The following is a 21021-nucleotide window of genomic DNA, read 5'->3' as shown; positions in this document are numbered from 1 at the left end:
TAAGCACACCATTTCTCATTGGTATGAAGCTTGTGACGTCATTGGAAGCGATGAACCATTGTTTCAACCACCATGAACCCAATCTAACGTAGTCACCGTGTAATCCATATCAGGAGCAAACAATTTCATTTTTTAAAAAAATGTACGTACAACAACAACAACAACAACAATTTGCAAAAATATCCTGTTTAAATGGCGTAAAAAACACAGTAAAAAAAACACGACAGTAAAAAAATTGTATGCATTATTTTGTTGTTAAGATGCATTTTATATCGTTTATTTTTCCCGATAGGAATATTCGTCTATAATAGTCTATTATAGTCAGCTGGTGTAGAGGCTGACTTCTGCCATACCGAAATTCCGCTCCAGAGTATATCCGCTGCATTAATGAGTCTGTGACGGACTGAGGGTTTGGTTGGAGTGAAAACGTATCGTTGCCTATGGGCGAATACCTGTGTGGGAGAGGACAAGGCGATTTACACTGTACATTCTACATAACAGCTATTTTACGAGGAATCGCTTGCAGATACAATCGAAAAGAGTCAAAATGTGAGAGAAAAAACCATTCAAGAGCTAATGAATAAGCGTTATTTTAAATCTATTTTATGACATTGTTAATGGATACCCTGCTAAAAATTTTTCATGGAATTCCATGGTATTCCGTGCTGTTTCTCATGGAATCCCATGGTGAAGACACGGAACTCCATGGAGACTCCATGAAGACTCCATGGAGGAGGCACGGAACTCCATGGTGACTCTTTGGGTTTCCGTGGAGACTGCATGGGATTCCATGGTGGCAGCAGGAGATTCCGTGGTGGCTACATGGAATTTCAAGGGAGCGTAACGGAATAGCAGAGAACATGCATTGGAACACCGCGAAACACTAGAGACCACCACAAGAATAAACATGGTAATCTGTAAGCCTTTGATCATTGACAATCAGCAACTATTTGCTGTTTCGTTATGGATCATAGAATTAAGTTGAATTACTCACCGAAGTTCACAAGTGAGGGCCACTAAAATGTTTCATGTCATCAGTTATCACAGAATAAGTCTTCATTAGTGCACTGAAATTTCTACAACCATGGCATTCCCAAGACAATGCCCACTATTTAACGATAATTTAATAATTGTACCAGTAGGTAGCAACTACTTTCTGTACGGAGAATGTTTTCATTTAAAATATGATGAACTCAGAGATTTGCTATGGTTGACAGAGATGTAATAATAATTTGCTGCTTATACTCTGTTTAAGACAACTGAAATAACCGCAATAGTTTGTCAAAAAACAGAAAACACGCAGCTTCTTCGAACCTGTAGGTACAGCTTTAAAGTCTGTCAATTAGAGACCAAACGTCTGTGTTTTGAAAGATTAGTTTAGACACTAACTATTCAATAGGATCGCCTTTACTGAGGCTCAACCGTCATACTTCCAAATCTCCTGTGTGAAACCAACATTGAATTGTAGAAAGAACCGAATAGCGGTAATAGCAAAACCAATGAGAATTGAGTTGTATCTATCAGAATTTTTTCATTCTATTTCTACGCATGGTCAAAATAAAAATTTGAAGATCGATTACCAAGAGTCCATCGCGATACACTGCTGGCTTACTTTCAGGTTAATCAAAATTCACCAACTTCGAGGTAACATTACTTTCGTAACGAAGAAGACTCGAATTCGAGCTGATACTAATTAAATCACATAAAAAAATTAAAATTTGCATTACTGGCAGTGATAACCAACAACTCATCTTGTGTTTACAAAGTGATTAGTTCCGACTCAAAGACATAAAGACGGAGTGCTCGTATCTAAAAGCACGGGGAAAAAGTGAAGCTAGGTTCGGCGCTGCGCGTTTGTGTGAGTGTGTAAATGAGCGCGGGAATCCATGGCGGCAAACGGAAATTTGATTTGAACTTGTCCTCTTGATTTTTCCTTATTTCTTCTTCGAAACGTGTTTTAAATGCTTAAAACGATTATATTAAGAAAGTTCGGTCTGCGTCCTAATATATTACACCTACTTTTGCTCGGTAACAGGCAGTAATCTCAGATAAAGTTAGTTTTTCTTCTGCTTATGGTGGTTCTGCAGGTTCAAACAGGCCGTTACAGTTCTAGATCTACGTTACTCCCAAATGAAATCAGTCGGTCGACGACGGACCGAAACTAACCTAAAGTTAATAAAATATGAGTGTGTACCTGAATTTGGGCAAAAATCAACCTAAAATACTTTGTTTCCGCAATTTTATTTATTAGTTCCCGCCCTACATTTGAATTCAAACTTGTCCCGATTTCGCCGCCAATCCTCTAGCCAATAGTAGAGGTGATTGAAAAGAAGCTCTAGAAGCTTCATTTTTTGCTTTTAGTGCTCCGTCTTTATGTCTTTGTTCCGACTCCAAAACAAAACCTGCGTTGCAATCCTGCCGGCCTGCCCTGTTTCATGAGTTTCATGTTGAAATTGTATAAAAATAAAAATAAAAGCAAGAATAGAACGCAAATGTTAAAGCGTGTGAAGTATGAAACATTATCGGCGTTACGCATTTCAGTAATAAATGAGCAAATGAGTTTTTCTAGATCATGCAGATTTAAATAAAAAATCCTCAATTCAATTCGGCAAGTCAGGAGATGTGCCGCCCCGCCCTGCCCTGTCGGTATTTTGAGGTTAGGTTATCAACGAGGCGTGAATCGTCAGGCTCAATGAAGCTCTCGCAAACCATACAGTAATTCTCAGAAATTTATATATTTCTTGACTTCCTGCTTTCGCTACATCACGCCAAATCCGAGTTGAATGCAAGGGCCTTGAACTGAATCTAGGTAAGTCATGAATAACAATGATTAGCAATTCCTATTACTGAATGTAGGGATAGGCACCAATAGTGAACTATCAGCCACTGATCTGTAACCTCTCCATAGAATCATAGCATTACAGTTATTTCTGTATTTTGATAAACTATTCTAACATTCTTTGTTGAATAGTAGATTCGTATGTGCTCATCATTTTCTCTATCTTCTCCTTGGTCACTCCTCCGAGTCTGCACCCCAAACATGAACCGTGATCGATTATTGGTTACAGTCTCCCTTATCGTGTTTTCAGCACACGGTCAACATTCTAACTGCATTCCATTCCTAGCTGCTCATCAGCTCATGTCATTGTCCTCCTCAGGGATAATATCAGATATCTGTCAGATCATATGAGATCGCCATTTCCTATCGTTTGCCGAAACCCATATAGACTGTGAATAAAATTCACAGGTGAGAACTACTTAGGACTGAAAAAGAAACCTTAAATACAGGCCCTTCTAGATTTTTTTGCTGTGTGATGGAAACTAAAGCCCACCTCAGACAGTCTAGCTTTCCTCCACTTATACCGAGTGAAAAGTTGGATCGTTTGATACAGACATGAGAACATAGAGCTCGCTCATCGCATGTTGAAACAAATGTTTCTCTCCGATTAGCTCTGAATTCGCACCACTCAACAGGTAAATTCATGTAGTCAGGTGGCACCACTGGTGAATGGTGACTTAAACAATACTTTTGACGATTGTCTCAACGTATGATGCGTGAGCTCTGACATTTGTTTGAGAAGTTGAACGGAAACCTTGGTGTGACCTGACTTTCAAATTTTTGTTCAACCTCTCAAATGATCGTTGTGTTCTCGTGTTGTATTACACGATCCAACTTTTCATTTGACATGAGTGAAGGAAAAGTGACGTCTGAATTGAGCCTTAGCTATTACTTGGTATTTTTATTCAGAAATGTAAGTAGTGTGAGAGATATATCTGAAGTTACAGATGAGGCCTTAAACTTTTAACTCTAGAGGGCTAAAACATCACATCCTTATCAACGATGTTTCAGTGAATTATCAGATGTCCAATAATTTACTTCCTATTTTTATGGCTACCAATGCAATAATTGCTTTTACACACAATTTTACCAATGCTTTTTCACAAGTATTTTGTCCTATTACTAAAAATTATTTGGCTATCCTCAGAACTTATTTTAACTTCTCAAGAAATGTTGGTTGGCTTCACCTTGAGATTGTTTTAATTTAGTGCTGATCATTGGTTGTACTCATGGTTTTGATGCGCTGTACATTATTCATTTTTCAGAGCTTTCATAAAAACACACCGAGACATTTACCTGCCTTGTTCAGCTGCAGCAATCGCCATTTGTTTCCTATCATCTGGCAGTTCCTTTGATCTTATCGAACAGCCATTCGCAGGGAATTAGTGGCAACCTTTAAACCATCAAGATGCAATTAAGCTTCCCAGACAGAAACCAAAATCTACAGTTCATATTTCACTCTCTTGGCCTCTAATTTGGATAGTGTTGTGATAATTTTTGGTGCTGTTTTCCGTGCTTATTGTGAAATAATTTGAATATGTTTTCACATTGTCAACTGAATGAAATCTTATTTGAAACGTTGAGCGTGCAGTATGTGACGCGAAGGTACAGTGCGGTAGTTTCTCAATTGTTAAAAGAATTATTACATCTCTGTCAAGTATAGTTGGTACTATGTGTCTTCAAGTTGGTGAGTGTATCATTTTCATTTATTTTGATTACAAGGAAAACTTGTAAATCATCTAATTAAATACTAAAAAAACCAGCAACATTGAGTAGAACAGTTCTATGATGACTTAAAGAAACAACACCATGGTAACTTGATGGTGGAAACCTGCATGAGACACAGTGAGTGCTGTGGCAGGTTTCCACGGTGAGAATTTGCCGTGGAGAAATTTTCCATGGAGAAATTTTCCATGGTGACATTTTCCGTGGTGCTTTCCGTGGAGAAATTTTCCATGGAAAAATTTTCCGTGCCCAATTTTACGTGGAGAAATTTTCCATGGAAAACCAGCATGGAATTCCATGAAAAATTTTTAGCAGGGATTCCGAGGAAATCGTCGACCAAAAGCTCCGTGCGACTACACATGTTGCCATATCAACTGTGAAAATTGATTTAAGAGGTACAAGTGGAAGGATTTAATTAGATCCAGCCTACATATATGAGACGTTGCCTCATTTCTTCTCATGTTTTACTTCTTCTCAAGAGAACTAGGCAACACGGAGATTTGTAATCTTGTGCGAGCTGACTGCGTTTAATGTTGTAACACGATTTTCACGACAAATGGATACATTATTAGTTCAAACTTTGATCATGCTGGACCACATCGCAAAGTCGGCAAAATGCAGGAATCACTACAGAGACTTTAACGCTGCGCAGAAAAGTAGGCGAACCGACAAACACGAGTTGCGCGACACATGGAGACATTATCAGTTAAAAATTAAATCATGCTGAACCACACCAGCGGTCTGATTGTTGAAACTGATAGACAAAACTATAGACAGAAAGGACAAAACGGATATGGAGGGATCATATAGGTGGAAGCAGGGGCTAAGTTCTGGACTACCTGGCGACAACCTATTAGATACCCATTAGTGTTAGTCCATAATTTTCTTCCTTAGTCTATAAGAACCGCCGATTTCAACTTATAGGATCGCTCCATACTCTATATGTCTTCTTTATCTATCGCTTTTTCTATCAAATGCAACAATTAGCTTGCAGAGATTCTTGGATCTTTAGTGGCAGATATTTGTTCTTCGTCTGTTACTTCGAGCGGCGAAAAACGCGATGTGCAATGAGTGCGACTCGTCAAGGTTGCGGAAGTGGGAAAGTTGAGGGGGAAAGGATTTGTAAAAACTTTTTTGCGGGAAACTGTGCTAATCGCGTGAATACACGTGGAAGTTGTGTCCGTAGACAATTTTTCAAATCTTTAGCGACAAGGCTTTGTTTCTCAAGTGCCACTTTGATCGGAGGAAAACGCGATTTGCAACGAGAATGACTCGATTAGTACTTTTGTCTCGACATACTTTGATTGTTTCTAATTATAAAATAATATTCCGATTATGTTTCAAAATTCAGCGTGTAACAGAAAATTCATGGCAAAATCAAAACACAGGACAAAGCGGACAGAGAACACTTTTTAAAGGGAACTTCAGGTAGTTCTCTAATAAAGACACGTATGAGAAATCGTCTGTTCGGGATGAATGGGGGAACCGACATTTTCGAATAGTTTGACTACGCTGTGCCAGGAGGTGGATCTTTTTATGAATGAAAATGGAAAGTTCGTGTGACTGGTGTCTTTTGAGCTGCCGGCGCGGCGGCGTGGTGAGGCGTGCGCGTAAACATGTTTAGAGGTTGAAAGGCCTCGATAGACGATCAAATTCCCGAACCAATTCCGATCAAAGTAGCATCAAAGTGTCGGGAGTCACCAGTCTGAAATTCATTAATTTGCTTCATTTTAAAATGAAAACTTGACAGAAATGTTTCCTATGGCAGGAAATGATGAATGGTGGCACTCCGGTCTGTTCTTACTTTGATCAAAAAAGTGCGGCCCGTCAAAATTTGATGGTAGATGGTGACCACCAGTCATCCTTTGATCGGAATTGGTTCGGAATTTGATCGTCTATCGAGGTCTGAACGTGGGTGGAACAGGCCGCGCTGCGTCACATCAACATCCACCATTCAGCAGGCTCACCCAAGGGGCACCACAATCTGTTTCCTGTCCATCATGAATCCTCCATCAACATGGGGCAATTTTTGCAAGGCCAAAGCGCCATTATATAAACAAAGCAAAATCAGCTGGTAGGCAGTAGCGTGCCAAAGGGGAGAGAGGTTCCAAAGGGGCTGGATCCCCCTCCCCGTGGGTTAGGAAAATTTTCAAAAAAAAACCCTCATTTTTCGTAATTATCGAAAGTTTTTAATCTCCGGAACCCCCCCCCCCCCCCATGAGAAATTTTTGACCGCAGATCCGACCCTCCCCCATGGAAAATGTCTGGCTACCCCACTATTGCTGTGGAATGGGTGTAAGAAATTAAACGAACGCGTAGATTCATTTTTGTAAAAATGAATAAATGAATAATCACTCTTCCTCTAGCTACCTAAAAAGCATGTGAGGACATTGCATTGATTACACGGGTTAACAGTGCAGAAAATGAGATTTTATTTGCTTGTTTCACCTTGAACTTAACTCACATCACAAAGTTATGCGTACCTACCTATTCATTCAGTTTTGAAAACAATTCCATGCATTACATTCGAAAAAAAAAATTGACTTGATCTTCTACCATAGCGAGGTTGATAATAGGTAGATTAGGTGATTTTAAGGGTTGGCTACATCCCCTTCTGACCCGACTCCACCCAGAGTAGCCGACATTATTTTTTTACCCTAGAGGTCTCCAATTCTCCATGAGACTCAGTGGCAACTCCATAATATGGCACATCAGACCAACAACCCCCTCCTCCAACGATGTTTGCCCGATGAAATGATCGTGCTCTTTCTCATCGAGAATACTCTTGTCTTGCCTTGTTGGTTACTCATGTCTCTCGTCTTGTTTTGTTGGTTTTGTTTTCGGTATTTGTCTACTGAGAGATTTATTTTTAAATTTTTAAGATACGTCACGACTAAGGCAACTATTTTAAAAGGGAACCGGACAGATGTGTATGTTTTAACATAAATGCCATTCAGTTATTAGAGTTCTGATATACCTATTTGGCAACAGGGTTTATAAGAGGTCTCGCTTTATAAGGAGCGATTTCATAAGAATAAGAAATCAGAAAAAAGGTGCACCTCCTTATAAAGCAAGCCGTATGGGGGCCACGTGCTTGTTGAACTTCCACTGTTGTCTTGATGGGCAACATTTATTGGATTTCAAAACATATTTGCATGGACGATTCTGGTGCTTCGTCCAATTTGACAACCCCCCGCACACTTTCGTAGATCCGCAAGCTGCACTTAAATTTGACTCCGGTGAAAAATACTGTGGATGACGCGAAAACGACCGGTATATCAAGTCTTGTCAGTTTAAAATTTCCCTATTTCCTCCTGAAAATGATTCCCAAAGCGAGGAGAGAGGTTTAGTTTATTTTGATAGAGGCTATCTCTGGAACATCCAGGCATAAACTAAATCTCTTCACGTTACAGTTATATTTGATGAAAAATATTTTTTTCTTGCAACCTAAAGATCAACAATTCGCTCAGAGTGCTGGTTTAAATTATTTTACGTCTGAGAAGAGGATTGGAGCCCCTCCCTTTCCCCGTTATTCTTCGGATCAAGAGATGCCCAAAATGACTTTGTGGACGGATTTTTATTTTCACCGTTTCAAGTCATCAATGGTGTCCTCAAACTAAATATTTGGGAAAGTCTTTGCCTCCCAACCCCATCCCCCCCTCTCAAAGCCCTAAAACTCCTTTTGGTCCCTTTGGTTTTTTTTTTTGTGTCGAAACGTTTTCCCCCATACCTTTCGCAATTTTCAATGGAATTGAACTAACATTTTTCAGAGTTTACATCAATCAGAACGTAGAGTGATATTGCAAACTCTGGTGTAAAATTTAAATAATTTTCATTTAATGCGAATTAAAAAATGGAAAGTTAAATTTTCGAATTGTCTCCCCTCTAAATTCATACATTTAAGTGGATACAGTCAAAATTTTGAAGAAGAAGGGGAAAGAGTGGGTTTTAAAAATAAACGCAAAGTCTTCTTGATGGACCAGACAGAGAAGCTTGTACGATACAGTGAACATGCCATAAGTATTAGAGACAATCAGGAATCAAAATAGTGTAGAATTCGTGCATGTTTGAGTGCCTACCCTGAGAATTGAAGGCTGAACTAGCGGGTCAGCCAATATGCGCGGCAGATAGCAGTTTACTTGAAGACTGAAGAGCATCTCCAAACTTGTTCTGTGAATCAGCTTGTTCGTTGAGTGCTATCTTCGAATAGGAAGTTTTTGTGTGGATTTTCTTGTTTGTTTATATGATAGCTTGTAAGGCAATAAAGAACTTCATTCATCTTTAGAGGAAAATATTTTTCGCGCACAAATTGTGGTTTTTCGATATTTTTATTACTGAATGGTATACTCAAATATTTCCATAATTTCTTTTGTTTTTGTAAATTGTGAATGCCTGTTGTAATTCCACGATAATGTGAACATCGTACAATGTAAAAATATCATGAAAACTCGTAATTCAAAAATAGTACTGTCAAATATATCATTATGATTCAATAATCACACGGTTAAAAATGATCCCAAAATTTTTTTTATTTTATAATGTGATTGACCATGTGAATCTGATCTCCTCACTTAGTTATATTATGTATTGAGCAGCGGTGCGCGGCGTTAGGAAAATTATGCGTTACATAATAAAAGTACAGTTTCCAGAAAATGTTACCCTTCCGTACGCTTTTCTTTAGGAAAATTGGAGCTTTAGACAAATCCCCTTCCTCTCTATCGCTCCGCCCCCATTCGACAATGTAGGTAGTTGCCGATCAGTCTCTCTTAAATATTTCTCGCCGCGCAATCGTCCCGTGTTTACCCGATAAGTTTTTTTCTTGTGAAAATGTCTCCTACAGCCAGCAAACCCGAAGTTTTGGTGACGAGGTCCGATTTTCCAGAGTCTGGCATTGACATTCTAAGAAAATAGTAACGTATCCATGCAATTTTTACTTATTTTCGTCTATAACATCCATTTCTCTTATTTCTGAGCAAAAGACCAATCCGACCAACCGACAGAAATGTTTTGTTTTTATTTATGTAAAATAATTGTTAAAATTAGTATTATTTTCACTTAAGGTGACGAAGTGGTTATCATGGAGTAACGGGAGGATTGCTAATACTGCAAAACCTGGATTTGAGGACATTCCTCATATATAGAACTTCCACAAGAGAACATTTTTGTACGTGGAGCAAAAACGTTAAGATCATTCATACCTCATGTAGGGGCGTTCTTTCCATCATTCTTGTATTTGTTTTTAAAATGAAGAGAGGTTTTATTTTTATTTTTTTCTTTCTTAAATTTTATTTCTCCCTGTTTACATGAAATTCCTGTGGTAGTAGTTATGCCAAGAATGCGTATTAATCGCTTCTCATGCGGATATCGATCACTGATATCGTTGCCTTTGAGATTTATATATTGCCGAAACATGAGATCCCTGAAAAGTTGAAGTTTTCTGATTTTACAGCTTTACAATGTTTTATCTTCTTACTTTTATTTCTGTTTCATAGTTTTCGGGTAGAAATTTGGGATAACGTCAACAATGGTCCTTTAGATAAAAAGAAGCTAATTGAATTGATTCAAGGAAAATACGCCGTTTATGCATCTGCTTTCGATATATACGATGAGGATGTTATAAAAGCTGGATGTAAGTCATTCTATCAGAATTTTGTAAGTAAATAAACTGCCATGCACTCCTTAGCTATTATTACATCAATAATGGACCACCCTTTATTGTTCAAAGGGTAAACAATTTGCTGTAGCTGAGCCAAGCGTCAAGATTGAGCTTATGTGAGCTTGGAGATTGAGATTGTATTTTAATGAGCGGGAGGTTTGCATCCAAACGTCAAGAAACAATAAATATCTTGGTTAGGAGTTAATTTCAGTAATTGTCGTGCGAATCGTATTCTACGTGAAATTTGGGTGAAGAATCATGCATCAGAATTCTTAACTTCGTTTCTTGTCTAGTGGTCCATTATCAAAGTACAAGCACACCAGAGCAAAAATAATATAATGTACTCGCATAAAACAGTCGGTGCTGATGACAAAACCTTCTGTTCGCAGGGCTCTTGCACTTTCTTTTTTATAAGTACAGAGCTTCTCTGTTGCGAGAGCAGAACTTCGGTCGTGAGTACAGAGTACTCTGTCCTCATAACGGAAACCTCTATTGCTGTAACAAAGAAAGTGCAGGTGCCCCTGCCCCACGAACAAAACTATTTTTTTTCAGTGTATACTATAAAAATGAAGGCAAGTAGATTCATTATTTGCGGGCGGGCGGGTGGGGGGGGGGGGGGGGGGGCTCTCCTTACAGTCCCGCCCAGGCGGTCGACTAGTTTGACTGATGACTGATGACAATCATTTTTCTGTCTTACCTCAGTGCCATTTCTGCGTGTCATTAGCACCTTCTCTGTCGGAGTTGATCACATCGATCTTCGGGCAGTAAAAGACTATGATATTAAACTCGGGCACACCCCGGATGTCTCAACAGAGGCTACATCTGAATTCGCAATTGCGTTGCTTCTCTCAGCGTCCCGCAGAATGCAAGAGGCTGCTTCGGTAGTTCGAGAGTAAGTACCGACTTCCCTATGAATGGGAGACTTGTGGTTAAGAGCGCATCGATGATTTTGTCGTGGTTTCTGGAGACGTTTCCAGAGGTGGACTTTCTTAAAATCATCCACCTTTTTTTTACAAGATCCTTAGATGTACCCTATTCGGCAAATTTTCCGTTAGTGCTCCTAACATTTTGATCTATAAAATTACTAAGCCATTGAGGACTCTGGACTTTATAATGAAAACAATATGGAATCACTGTCTAGATATAGAAAAAAAAAAGAGAGTAAAATAAAAACAAATGAAACAATATAAAATATAAAAGTCAATATCCTTCTTTGATAGTCTAACATTTTACAAGAAGACAGCTTCGGCACACGAGTGCTGGGTAAAGCCAACAAATTCTGAGAATTAGCATTAAAATTACACAATGACCTCTAATAAGTTTCAGTGCAGGACCAAGGAATGGAGTTGTCAGCTCAGCAACCTCTACAACAAGCAGACTATATGTTCTCCAGTTCTAAAATGACTTTGGTTCTCTCGATCTCTATCCATCCAAAGTAAAGGATACCATTGAGTTGATCGCACTAAAAGCCGCCTATTTCTGGCCCATTTTAGAAACAACATACATGCCATTGGTTTCCCTATGCAGATATGTGCTTTTATGGGAGAGCCAGAGATAGTGGTTCCTTCTAACAAAATGTAATCCGATTGATGGAATGAAATGCTTTTTACTCTTAAGTCATCATGTAAAAACTGTATCATGAATCAATGAGCCAGATGTTAATATACAAGTGGGATTCTCCGTTCGACAGGGGCAGATGGCTGTCATGGACTCCGTTAGGGCTGTGTGGTCAAGGAATTCAAGGCTCTACGGTTGGAATCATAGGTTACGGTCGTATAGGACACGCAATCGCTGTCAAGCTCAAAGTTTTTTCTCCCCAAAGAATTCTTTATGCCAGCAGAAGAGAAAAACTCAAGGGTAAGTATTGACCGCAGAAGTTCCGCAGCTCCTCACGTTGGTCACGTCCACAGCAACCCTTCAAAGTAAATAGCTTTAAATGGACCGAGTTAGGGAGAATGGAGCAGCCTCATGGCATGGAAAATATTTCGTTACGAGTAGTCTTCAGCTTAAATTGAATCAAAGTAAGAAATAATTTTTGGGGAACATTATATGCCTAATCTCCTTACTTGGAAAAAACCATAAAAATCGATTCCAACCAACTCTAGTGTCAAAAAAATACTGCACAATGTAGATTTTCTCTCCAAAATCAACCATCAGCTAATGCAACAAAGGGTTATTTACTTATTGACTTTCTCCTCTTGAAAATTCAAAAGCAAGAGAAAGAATTCGGTTCGAAAAAATAAGGGTTAAAATTAAATTTTGACATTGAGCCTTCTTTCGGAATCAGACTTCAAATGAGGGGCTCGAAGGACAAGGCGCTTAAGTGCGGTTTTTGCTATTTCGAGAAATACGCGTTTGAAGTTCCGAAATTACATGGAGCCTTATGGCGGAAAGAAAGTTCAAACTGACTTTTTAGTGCTTAAAATGTAGAGTTTAGGAGCGGATTTTTCACAGAATATGCATTGAGACTAGTTTTACTTGAAATCATTGATATCTCAATTTTTTTCTACAAAAAACCTGCACTTATACGTCTTGTCCTGCAAGCCCTTCAAATCTCTTTTTGCCAGTTTCAACAAAATGTAGATCAGTTAGTTAGAATCTTGGTTAGATCCAAGTAAATTCTAAGAATATCATTTTAAACAATTCACCCCCCTCCCAACACGCACGCACGCATAAAAACGAGGCATTTACATTTGGCTTGGATTTTTGTTGGTAGGGAATAAGATTGGAGCAATTTTCGTGGACCTGAATTCTCTGTTGCGTTCGAGTGATTTCGTTATTCTATGTTGTGCTCTGACCTCTGACACCAACAATATGATGAGCTGGAACCAATTCGCTGCCATGAGAAAAAACGCGATTTTCGTCAACGTTGTTCGGGGAGGTATGTATCAGTAGCGTAATTTGGACTACATTTTGCAATTAGGAACTATAAATTCTAGCCCGGTTTAAAAACAACGTATGTGCCTTTAGTTTCCCTATGCACTTAAGTGTTTTTTTCAGATGAGCCAGAATTTATAGTTCCAAATTGCAAAATGCAATCCGTTTAATCTTTAATGGCAAAGGACGGCCACTGGAGGATTCACCTCTGAATGGTTCATCTATCTTAAGCTTTATGGAGCACTTAGGATAAAATAAACGGCGAACGTAACACGCAGATGATTCAAAAGCGAAGGTAATGAAGTTTAATTTGTGCATCACCATCACCGTAAAATTGATTCACATCACCGAGTTAAGTGTCTTGCGTCAGTTTGGAAACCAATTTTTTTCCATTACATTTGAACAAAAAAACAATCAACTTGAACTTCTATCATGAAAAAATTACAAAAAAGTTCAGCATATGATTTTGATTATAAGGAAATAAATTTCATTGTGGATGAAAGCCTGCCAAAAAGATGCTGGATTAGGTTCCTCTTGGGGGGAGACAAAGGGGGTGCCCAGTAAAAGGATTGCGACAAGGGGTTTTAAAAAGAAATGAGGGAGCGCCAGAGATCGCTGTGGAAGCAGCATTTATGCAGGTATGCACATACTTGGAAGGAATTTCCTGGATGTTTTTATGTAAAACATCTGTTGATAAATAAAAATGAGTCGTCAGGAGAAACTTTGAAAAGTTGAATAAATGCAAATACTTAGGTACGCCCCTTCAATCATAGCCGGACTAACGATCGTATGTAAGAATAATTTGATTGGTTTCATCCGATCCAATTAGTCAAATTTCATTCTGATAAGAATTTTATTTGAAAATTGTAATGCGAATGGAACATTTAAACCGAGGAGCAACGCGCCAGACGCAAGAAAAAAACGGCATGGAAATTATGCAGCAGACGAGGATGGGTAGCACAATCTCGAGGCCAATAGGTCTGATATTCACTCATTCACAGGTCAAATATATACCCAGATAAATTGATATTTTTTCTCTTTTTTTTCTCCCCTGATTAGGTACATTGCATAATCACGATGCTCCTGATGTACTTGTCTGCATATTCGTTTAGTGGATTTTGGGATTCATTTTTTTTTTCATTTGAATATCCGGTCACAATCTTCAAAGGTGATATTCGAAGGCGTGCCAGACTCGTGCTTCTTCTCAAGTTACTATGTTCGGTGGGCGGAAGTGTTAAAACACACCTACATTCGTAGTAAGGGTCCTAATTAAGATCTGTACAAGGGATTGGAGAAAGGGAACCAAGTTGCTGTCCAATACTATGGCCTTAACGGTCGAAACTGCAGTAGCGGCACAGGAAAACCGAAAAACCAGGCGGGGACGCTACTTCAATGTTAAGCTTCCATCGTCTTGCTAAGGCGCAGGGATACAACTATTTGAACTCTCCGGAACGCGTGAGGTATCACGGCTCAATTGAAGGCGTTTTCGATTCTTCTGTGTTACTTGACGAGATTTTTCCAAATTGTTTTGCATTATATTGTCAATTTGAGTTTCCTTTATTATTCAGTAAAATTACTCATGCTTCTTAATTTTTAATTATTTTGCAAAAATTATTCATTTGCGAAACACAATCCTGGCTTTAGCGCTTTTAAAAAACGGCCTTAACGGTCGAAACCGCAGTAGCGGCACAGGAAAACCGAAAAGCCAAGCGGGGACGCTACTTCAATGTTAAGCTTCCATCGCCTTGCTAAGGCGCAGGGATACAACTATTTGAACTCTCCGGAACGCCTGAGGTATCACGGCTCAATTGAAGGCGTTTCCGATTCTTCTGTGTTACTTGACGAGATTTTCCAAATGGACCACTAGACACGGTACGAATTTAAGCATTCTGATACATGTTTCTTAACCAGAATTCACGTAGAACATGATTCTTACAACGAAAATTACTGAAACAAACTCCTAACGGAGATATTAACGTTTTTATTACACATTGGTTACGAGGAATTTCAACTGCCCGCTCACAAGTAACTCAAAGCTCTACGTGAGTCAAATCGCGCACTATAATGGTTACAGCAAGCTTCTCAATAGAGCAATGTTCATTTCCCACCATGTGTTGTTCAAACTATAAGCAATTTGCTATAGCTGAGCCGAAGCGTCAACATTGAGGTTGCCAGATTTTTATACCGCAGAGACTGTCATGATAACGTTTAGCGCGCGATGTGAATCGCGTAGAGCATTGAGTTTTCATGAGCGGGTGGTTTGATAACACGCATCAAGAATCATTAAATAGCTTCGTAAGGAGTTGATTTTTGTGATTTTCGTTGTGCGCATCGTGTTCAATGTATAATTTTGGTTATGATACGAGTATCAGAATGCTGAAATTCGTACCTTGTCTAGTGGTCCATTGTTTTGCATTATATTGTTGATATTAGTTCCCGCTATTTTTTAGTTAAATTACTCCTGCTTCCTAATTTTTCATTATTTTACAAAAATTATTCATTTGCGAAACACAATCCTGGCTTTAGCGCTTTTAAAAAACGGCCTTAACGGTCGAAACTGCAGTTTTCGAATCTTCTGTGTTACTTGACGAGATTTTCCAAATTGTTTTGCATTATATTATCAATTTGAGTACCCGCTTTTTTTTAGTTCAATTACTCCTGCTTCTTCATTTTTAATTATTCTTCAAAAATTATCCATTTGCGAAATACAATCCTTGCTTTCGCACCCTTAAACTACGGCCATAACGGTCGAAACTGCAGTAGCGGCACAGGAAAACCGGAAAACCAAGCGGGGAGAATACTTCAATATTAAGCTTCCATCGCCTTGCTAAGGCGCAGGGATACAACTATTTGAACTCTCCGGAACGCGTGAGGTATCACGGCTCAATTGAAGGCGTTTTCGATTCTTCTGTGTTACTTGACGAGATTTTCCAAATTGTTTTGCATTATATTGTCAATTTGAGTTTCCTTTATTATTCAGTAAAATTACTCATGCTTCTTAATTTTTAATTATTTTGCAAAAATTATTCATTTGCGAAACACAATCCTGGCTTTAGCGCTTTTAAAAAACGGCCTTAACGGTCGAAACCGCAGTAGCGGCACAGGAAAACCGAAAAGCCAAGCGGGGACGCTACTTCAATGTTAAGCTTCCATCGCCTTGCTAAGGCGCAGGGATACAACTATTTGAACTCTCCGGAACGCCTGAGGTATCACGCTTCAATCGAAGGCGTTTTCTAGTTTACTATCTGTACACAACGGGATTTTCTGGTCCCATAAGGTTTGGAGCATTGAAGAAAGGGAATGACTGATCTTCCGAGCCACTTCCACGGTTACGCGCGCATCCCCATGTTTTAAATTTTTGTATAATACTTTCTCGAATGTCTGTCGATTTCACTATCAACTGGAAAGTTGATTTTGAAATCGAAATTTGCTCGGACATGATTTGGTTCTTATTTCAGCTTTTTAAACATATTTTGTTACCAAATTGTTTTCCATCATATTGTTGATTGGAGTTCCTTTTAATATTTAGTTTAATTATTCCTCCTTAAGATATAATGGCACCATCAAAAAATTACACTATGACGTCATCAACGGGTGTCTGATGGCGTCATCGACGGATTTCCCGTCATTAGCTGGAAACAGCCGTATAGAATCATAAGGCGACAAGTTGACGCCGCCGAAGGGAGCGGTAATCCAGGATTGCGCGAAAGGTCAAAGAAAATATATTAGGATTACGCGAAAAAGGCACAAGGATTGCGCGAATAGAAACCTTAACATCTGCAACAGTAATGCGCCAATTCAAGATAGAAGTTTGGCAAAACAGGAAACAGTTGGAAAATAAAACGCATTTTTATGTTGATGCTAGTTTAGGTAAGCTTGTTGACCAGTCGTCGATGCATTACCCTCTGATGATAAATGAAGTGAAAACATTGAATAATGGTCGTGGGTATAAAGAACTTTCCTAACTTTCCTCGAAAAAATATTCAATCGGGAGAAACGAGGCAACGTTGGAATGCTCATAATTGCGTTTCAACCCAACATGAGCCTTATAAGCTCTATTATTCGATGCCGCAATTATTCTAACGCGAGTTCAAATAATCGCGCCGAACACAGCGTGGCCGGCGTTAAACGTATATTAGCGCCTGCAAGACTTTAGAAATACTTCATGCATTGCGCCAAACAGTGCGGTCGGCGTCAAGCCCATATTAGCGCCTACAAGACTGCATGAATACTTCTCGCATTGCGCTAAACGTAATGCAGACGGTCAATTGGCGTGAAACTCATATTGTGTTAGCGCCTACAAGATTGTAGGAATGCTGTAGGACTACGTGTCGTCATTCTTGACTTTCTGCTCCAGTTTTTACCACAATTAAAGGGAAAACATGTATCCTCATCGTAACGATTCAGAAACTCGAATGATATTTAACTTTTTTGGTTATATTAAAAGAAAATAGAACGAACGAAAATATCGCTTCAAAATTTTCGATACTTATATTTGAGATCATTTAGATAAACGATAAATTTATGGAAACTTTTTAGAAAAACTGAGTGTAGCTTTTTAAGAACATTTATTAAAAATAAAGCATAACAGCGGTGTCTAACGTTGCAATCAGAGATAAACATACGCTTTCTTTCGGGTGCACCCGTCGAGTTTTGCATCCATTCATCTCTTTAAAAACTTGAACATGGTTGATCTACAATTTTTTTCGTGTAGTTTTTTTCAGTGGTAGGCGGCCGCATGGCTTCCACAGGCCCCTAGCCCTCTTTTTAAATTTTTACGAAAGATCTCTGGGCCATTCGCACTTCGAGGACTAGGTATCCATCGAAGAGAGACATGCCCGTAAGTGGAGGGAATGAACAGTCTTCCGGGATGTAGTTATCTACCACAAACTACCAAGGTTGCCATATTAACGTGCCCTTGAATATTGAATATTCGCGCAAACATGTGAGTTTTCGGCACTAGAAAAATTCGCACAATCCTATCACTGAGAAAAAATTATGGTTATAATTGCCATATTAGTGGTGTTCAATATGAACTCTTAATTAGTAATTTACGTAACCAATAATGGAGATTTTTTTACTATTAAATGGTAATTTTACTACCGCATACTTGTAAAATTACGATTGCTCCAGTAAAAATATCAGTGTTATTGGTTATGGCCACTACTAATTGAGAGTTCATATTGAACACCACTAATATGGTAATTGTAACCAAGTCTTTTCTCAGTGTATGCATCTCCAAAAAGGGAAAAAAGGGGGCATTCGCGCAATCCTATCCCAGCCGAAGGGAGGGGGGGGGATGGCGGGTAGAGAAGGAAGTTAACATTCCCACCCTAAAAATTAAAACATCTAAAACCTCACAACCTAGAATTGTAACTTCCTATATTTTTTCTACGAACTCTCTCCGATGGATTTCCAGGGCTGGTGAATCATGATGCTTTGGTGGATGCTTTACGAAATCGGAAGATCCGCGCGGCTGGTTTGGACGTAATGGCACCCGAGCCTCTACCCATTGATCACCCCCTTCAAAAGTTAGATAACTGTGGTAAGTTTCCAACTTCAGAATCATTAAAGTTCAGTGAGACCATAATCACTTCGATGTCTTGATGTCTGAACCCTCTCATTTTTCTGTGCTCACCAACGTGGTCATTTTTGACAGAATACGCGCCGGATCGTCACACCATCAAAATCTGGCCTAATTTCAATAAAACAATACCTACTGGAATTTATTTTCAAAAATATTTACGGATGGTTTAGAAAGTGGCAGCAGAAAATTGGCTCTAGGAATTGGAACGGGAGATCTACTGACAGGAGCCTAGTGGAAGCCATTCCCCCTATACTATCAATGAAATTATCCTGATTTTCTAAATATTGGTTGTTCTGGTGAAAAGTATAGAAAATCACGTTCAGCACAATGGCTCTCTGCGTTTCATAAGGATGTGATTCATATTTTTATCAAATATACGTACAGAAAACCACCCCTTGCGCGGCCTTCGACCATCGCCCATCGCTCTCTTGTCTCCTGCAATTTTCGTTGAGGATACTTGCTATCATTTTTCTCCTGGTTATTTTAAAACTCTCTCCTCGCTGTTGTCTCGAGGCAAAAAAAATGTGACCAAAATGTACCCAAAAACGGTTTGTGGGGGGGGGAGGGGGAGTCTAGAGTACGTGTGGTCTTAAAATGGCGAACAATCAAAATCTCGGCTAATCTTAATTTCGAGATATCGCAATTTGAAATTTTCACAGTAAATGTAAGTTTTCTACCGATTTTGAACAGCTTTTGTATTTATTTGTCCATCGAATCGGTGTTGATCGGTTCACGTTTTTAATTTTCGTTAGATTCATGTCGCTCGAATACATACCCTCTCGTTCCATGCAGACTACCTATCATATTTTTTTTTTTAACAGAACAATTCGCCTTCCGCCGCGTCTGCAGCAATTGTAGTTACGAATATGCTGTGCGTGCTGATTTCAGTTCATTACATACTTGACTCTCTGAAGGCGTTTTATATGCGAGAGCAATTCGCCTTCATCTACGTCTGCAGCAATTGTTGTTACGAATATGTTGTGCGTGCTGACTTTAACTCATTACATACTCGATTCTCTGAAGGCGTTTTATGTGCGCAAGTAGCACAGTCTGTCGGAGAACGAACGAAGTAGGGATTGAGCGATTCATTAAATCTCACTTTTGCTGTTTTCCAACAGGTGCACTACTTTCGCAAATTAAACGCCTTCAGAGAATCGAGTATGTAATGACTTTAAGTCAGCATGCACAACATATTCTTAACAACAATTGCTGTAGACGCAGATGAAGGCGAATTGGAAACCACCGTATAATATACGGTGAAAAAAATGTTAGCTCTTTAATGAATATTGTTACCAATGGAGAATTGTATTTTATGGTCTTTTTATAGGGAAACCTCGAAAAACGTCTCAACATGAACTAAAACATGAACTAAGTTTAAATGCAAATAAAATATACCGTACTACTTTTTATTCTTGGGGGAAGTTTAGCCTAAACTTTCCATATGAAACTTCCCTCTTATGAAAACTCAGCAAAATAAAAGAAATTCACTTTCCCTACCTGGTAAAATAACACATCGTAACTTCAAATCAGTCAATAAGTGAGGGTAGTTAGCAAATTTTAGGTACTTACGAACATTATTTTTACAGTAAAGTATATTAACTCATGAAGATATTCACCACCTCACTCATTACCACAAAATAATTCTCAATTCTACATTATTTTTCTTTTTCAGTCATAATGCCCCACATTGGCAGTGCGACAGTTAAGGCAAGGGAGGACATGGGCATACTGGTTGCTAAAAATATAGTTGCAGTATTGAAAGGAGAACGAATGCCAGCCGAGTATTCAGAGAAATCGTAACCAGGACTCATTTCAATGTTCATTAGCATTTAAAATTTTGAGAAAAGAAATGGGTCAAATGTAGGTTTGTTATTTCTAAAATGTCAAAAAATGTAAGACGCCGTTTCTTCTGGAGGGGGAAGACTCTGATCCTTGAATATTTGTGGAAGGCTAGTATTAAGGTACCTACATTGGAAATTAAAGATTGATTGAACAGACATTTTGTTCTTGACTCAACCATGCATCGGCAAAATTGTCCGATTTTCCCAAAGAACAAAATTTCATCTGAAAGGTCTACACACGCAATACCAAAAAATTCGGTGCTGGCTAAATTTTGCTATAAATTGATTTGATGTAATGTAACTAAATAATATACCCTCCCCTCATCTGGCAAGTTTTACCTTCTGTCTTTCAACAATGGTGGACAAGGTGCTAATGAGAGCTATAGTTCCTCTTATGCTTTCCCTCACAATAGCCCTAATCACAACTGAAAAAAAGAAAAATTGACTTGGAGATCTATGTTGTAGTTTCTGCAAAAACCCAACCAATTGAGAAAAA

The 21021-nt window shown here is 38.8% G+C and overlaps 1 protein-coding gene across 2 annotated transcripts; it reads left to right on the top strand.

Moving 5' to 3' along the window:
* Nucleotides 1-9334: 9334 nt before the first annotated feature.
* On the top strand, nucleotides 9335-20681 carry LOC109033093 (glyoxylate reductase/hydroxypyruvate reductase-like). 2 transcript variants are annotated; one of them, XM_072306571.1, is made up of 7 exons: nucleotides 9335-9474; nucleotides 10057-10193; nucleotides 10923-11112; nucleotides 11911-12077; nucleotides 12937-13101; nucleotides 18517-18642; nucleotides 20357-20681. In XM_072306571.1, exons 1-7 carry the CDS (start codon nucleotides 9392-9394, stop codon nucleotides 20482-20484), a joined length of 996 nt encoding a protein of 331 aa, XP_072162672.1. In that variant the 5' UTR covers nucleotides 9335-9391; the 3' UTR covers nucleotides 20485-20681. The 2 variants fall into 2 exon arrangements, with proteins under 2 accessions (XP_072162672.1, XP_072162671.1); XM_072306570.1 differs by lacking the exon at nucleotides 9335-9474 and having other exon boundaries at nucleotides 9892-10193.
* Nucleotides 20682-21021: the final 340 nt, after the last annotated feature.

This window comes from Bemisia tabaci, chromosome 1, assembly GCF_918797505.1.
Source record: "Bemisia tabaci chromosome 1, PGI_BMITA_v3".
Lineage (NCBI taxonomy): Eukaryota > Metazoa > Arthropoda > Insecta > Hemiptera > Aleyrodidae > Bemisia > Bemisia tabaci.
This window is presented reverse-complemented; position numbering and strand designations above follow the sequence as displayed.

Excerpts from the sequence above, each read along its gene's own strand:
- LOC109033093 (XM_072306570.1), top strand. The coding sequence starts at position 9,920 with ATGCGGATATCGATCACTGATATCGTTGCCTTTGAGATTTATATATTG. Across the intron at positions 10,194-10,922 it reads GGATGTTATAAAAGCTGGAT|TGCCATTTCTGCGTGTCATT; the intron begins GTAAGTCATTCT and ends GTCTTACCTCAG. Across the intron at positions 13,102-18,516 it reads CGTCAACGTTGTTCGGGGAG|GGCTGGTGAATCATGATGCT; the intron begins GTATGTATCAGT and ends ATGGATTTCCAG.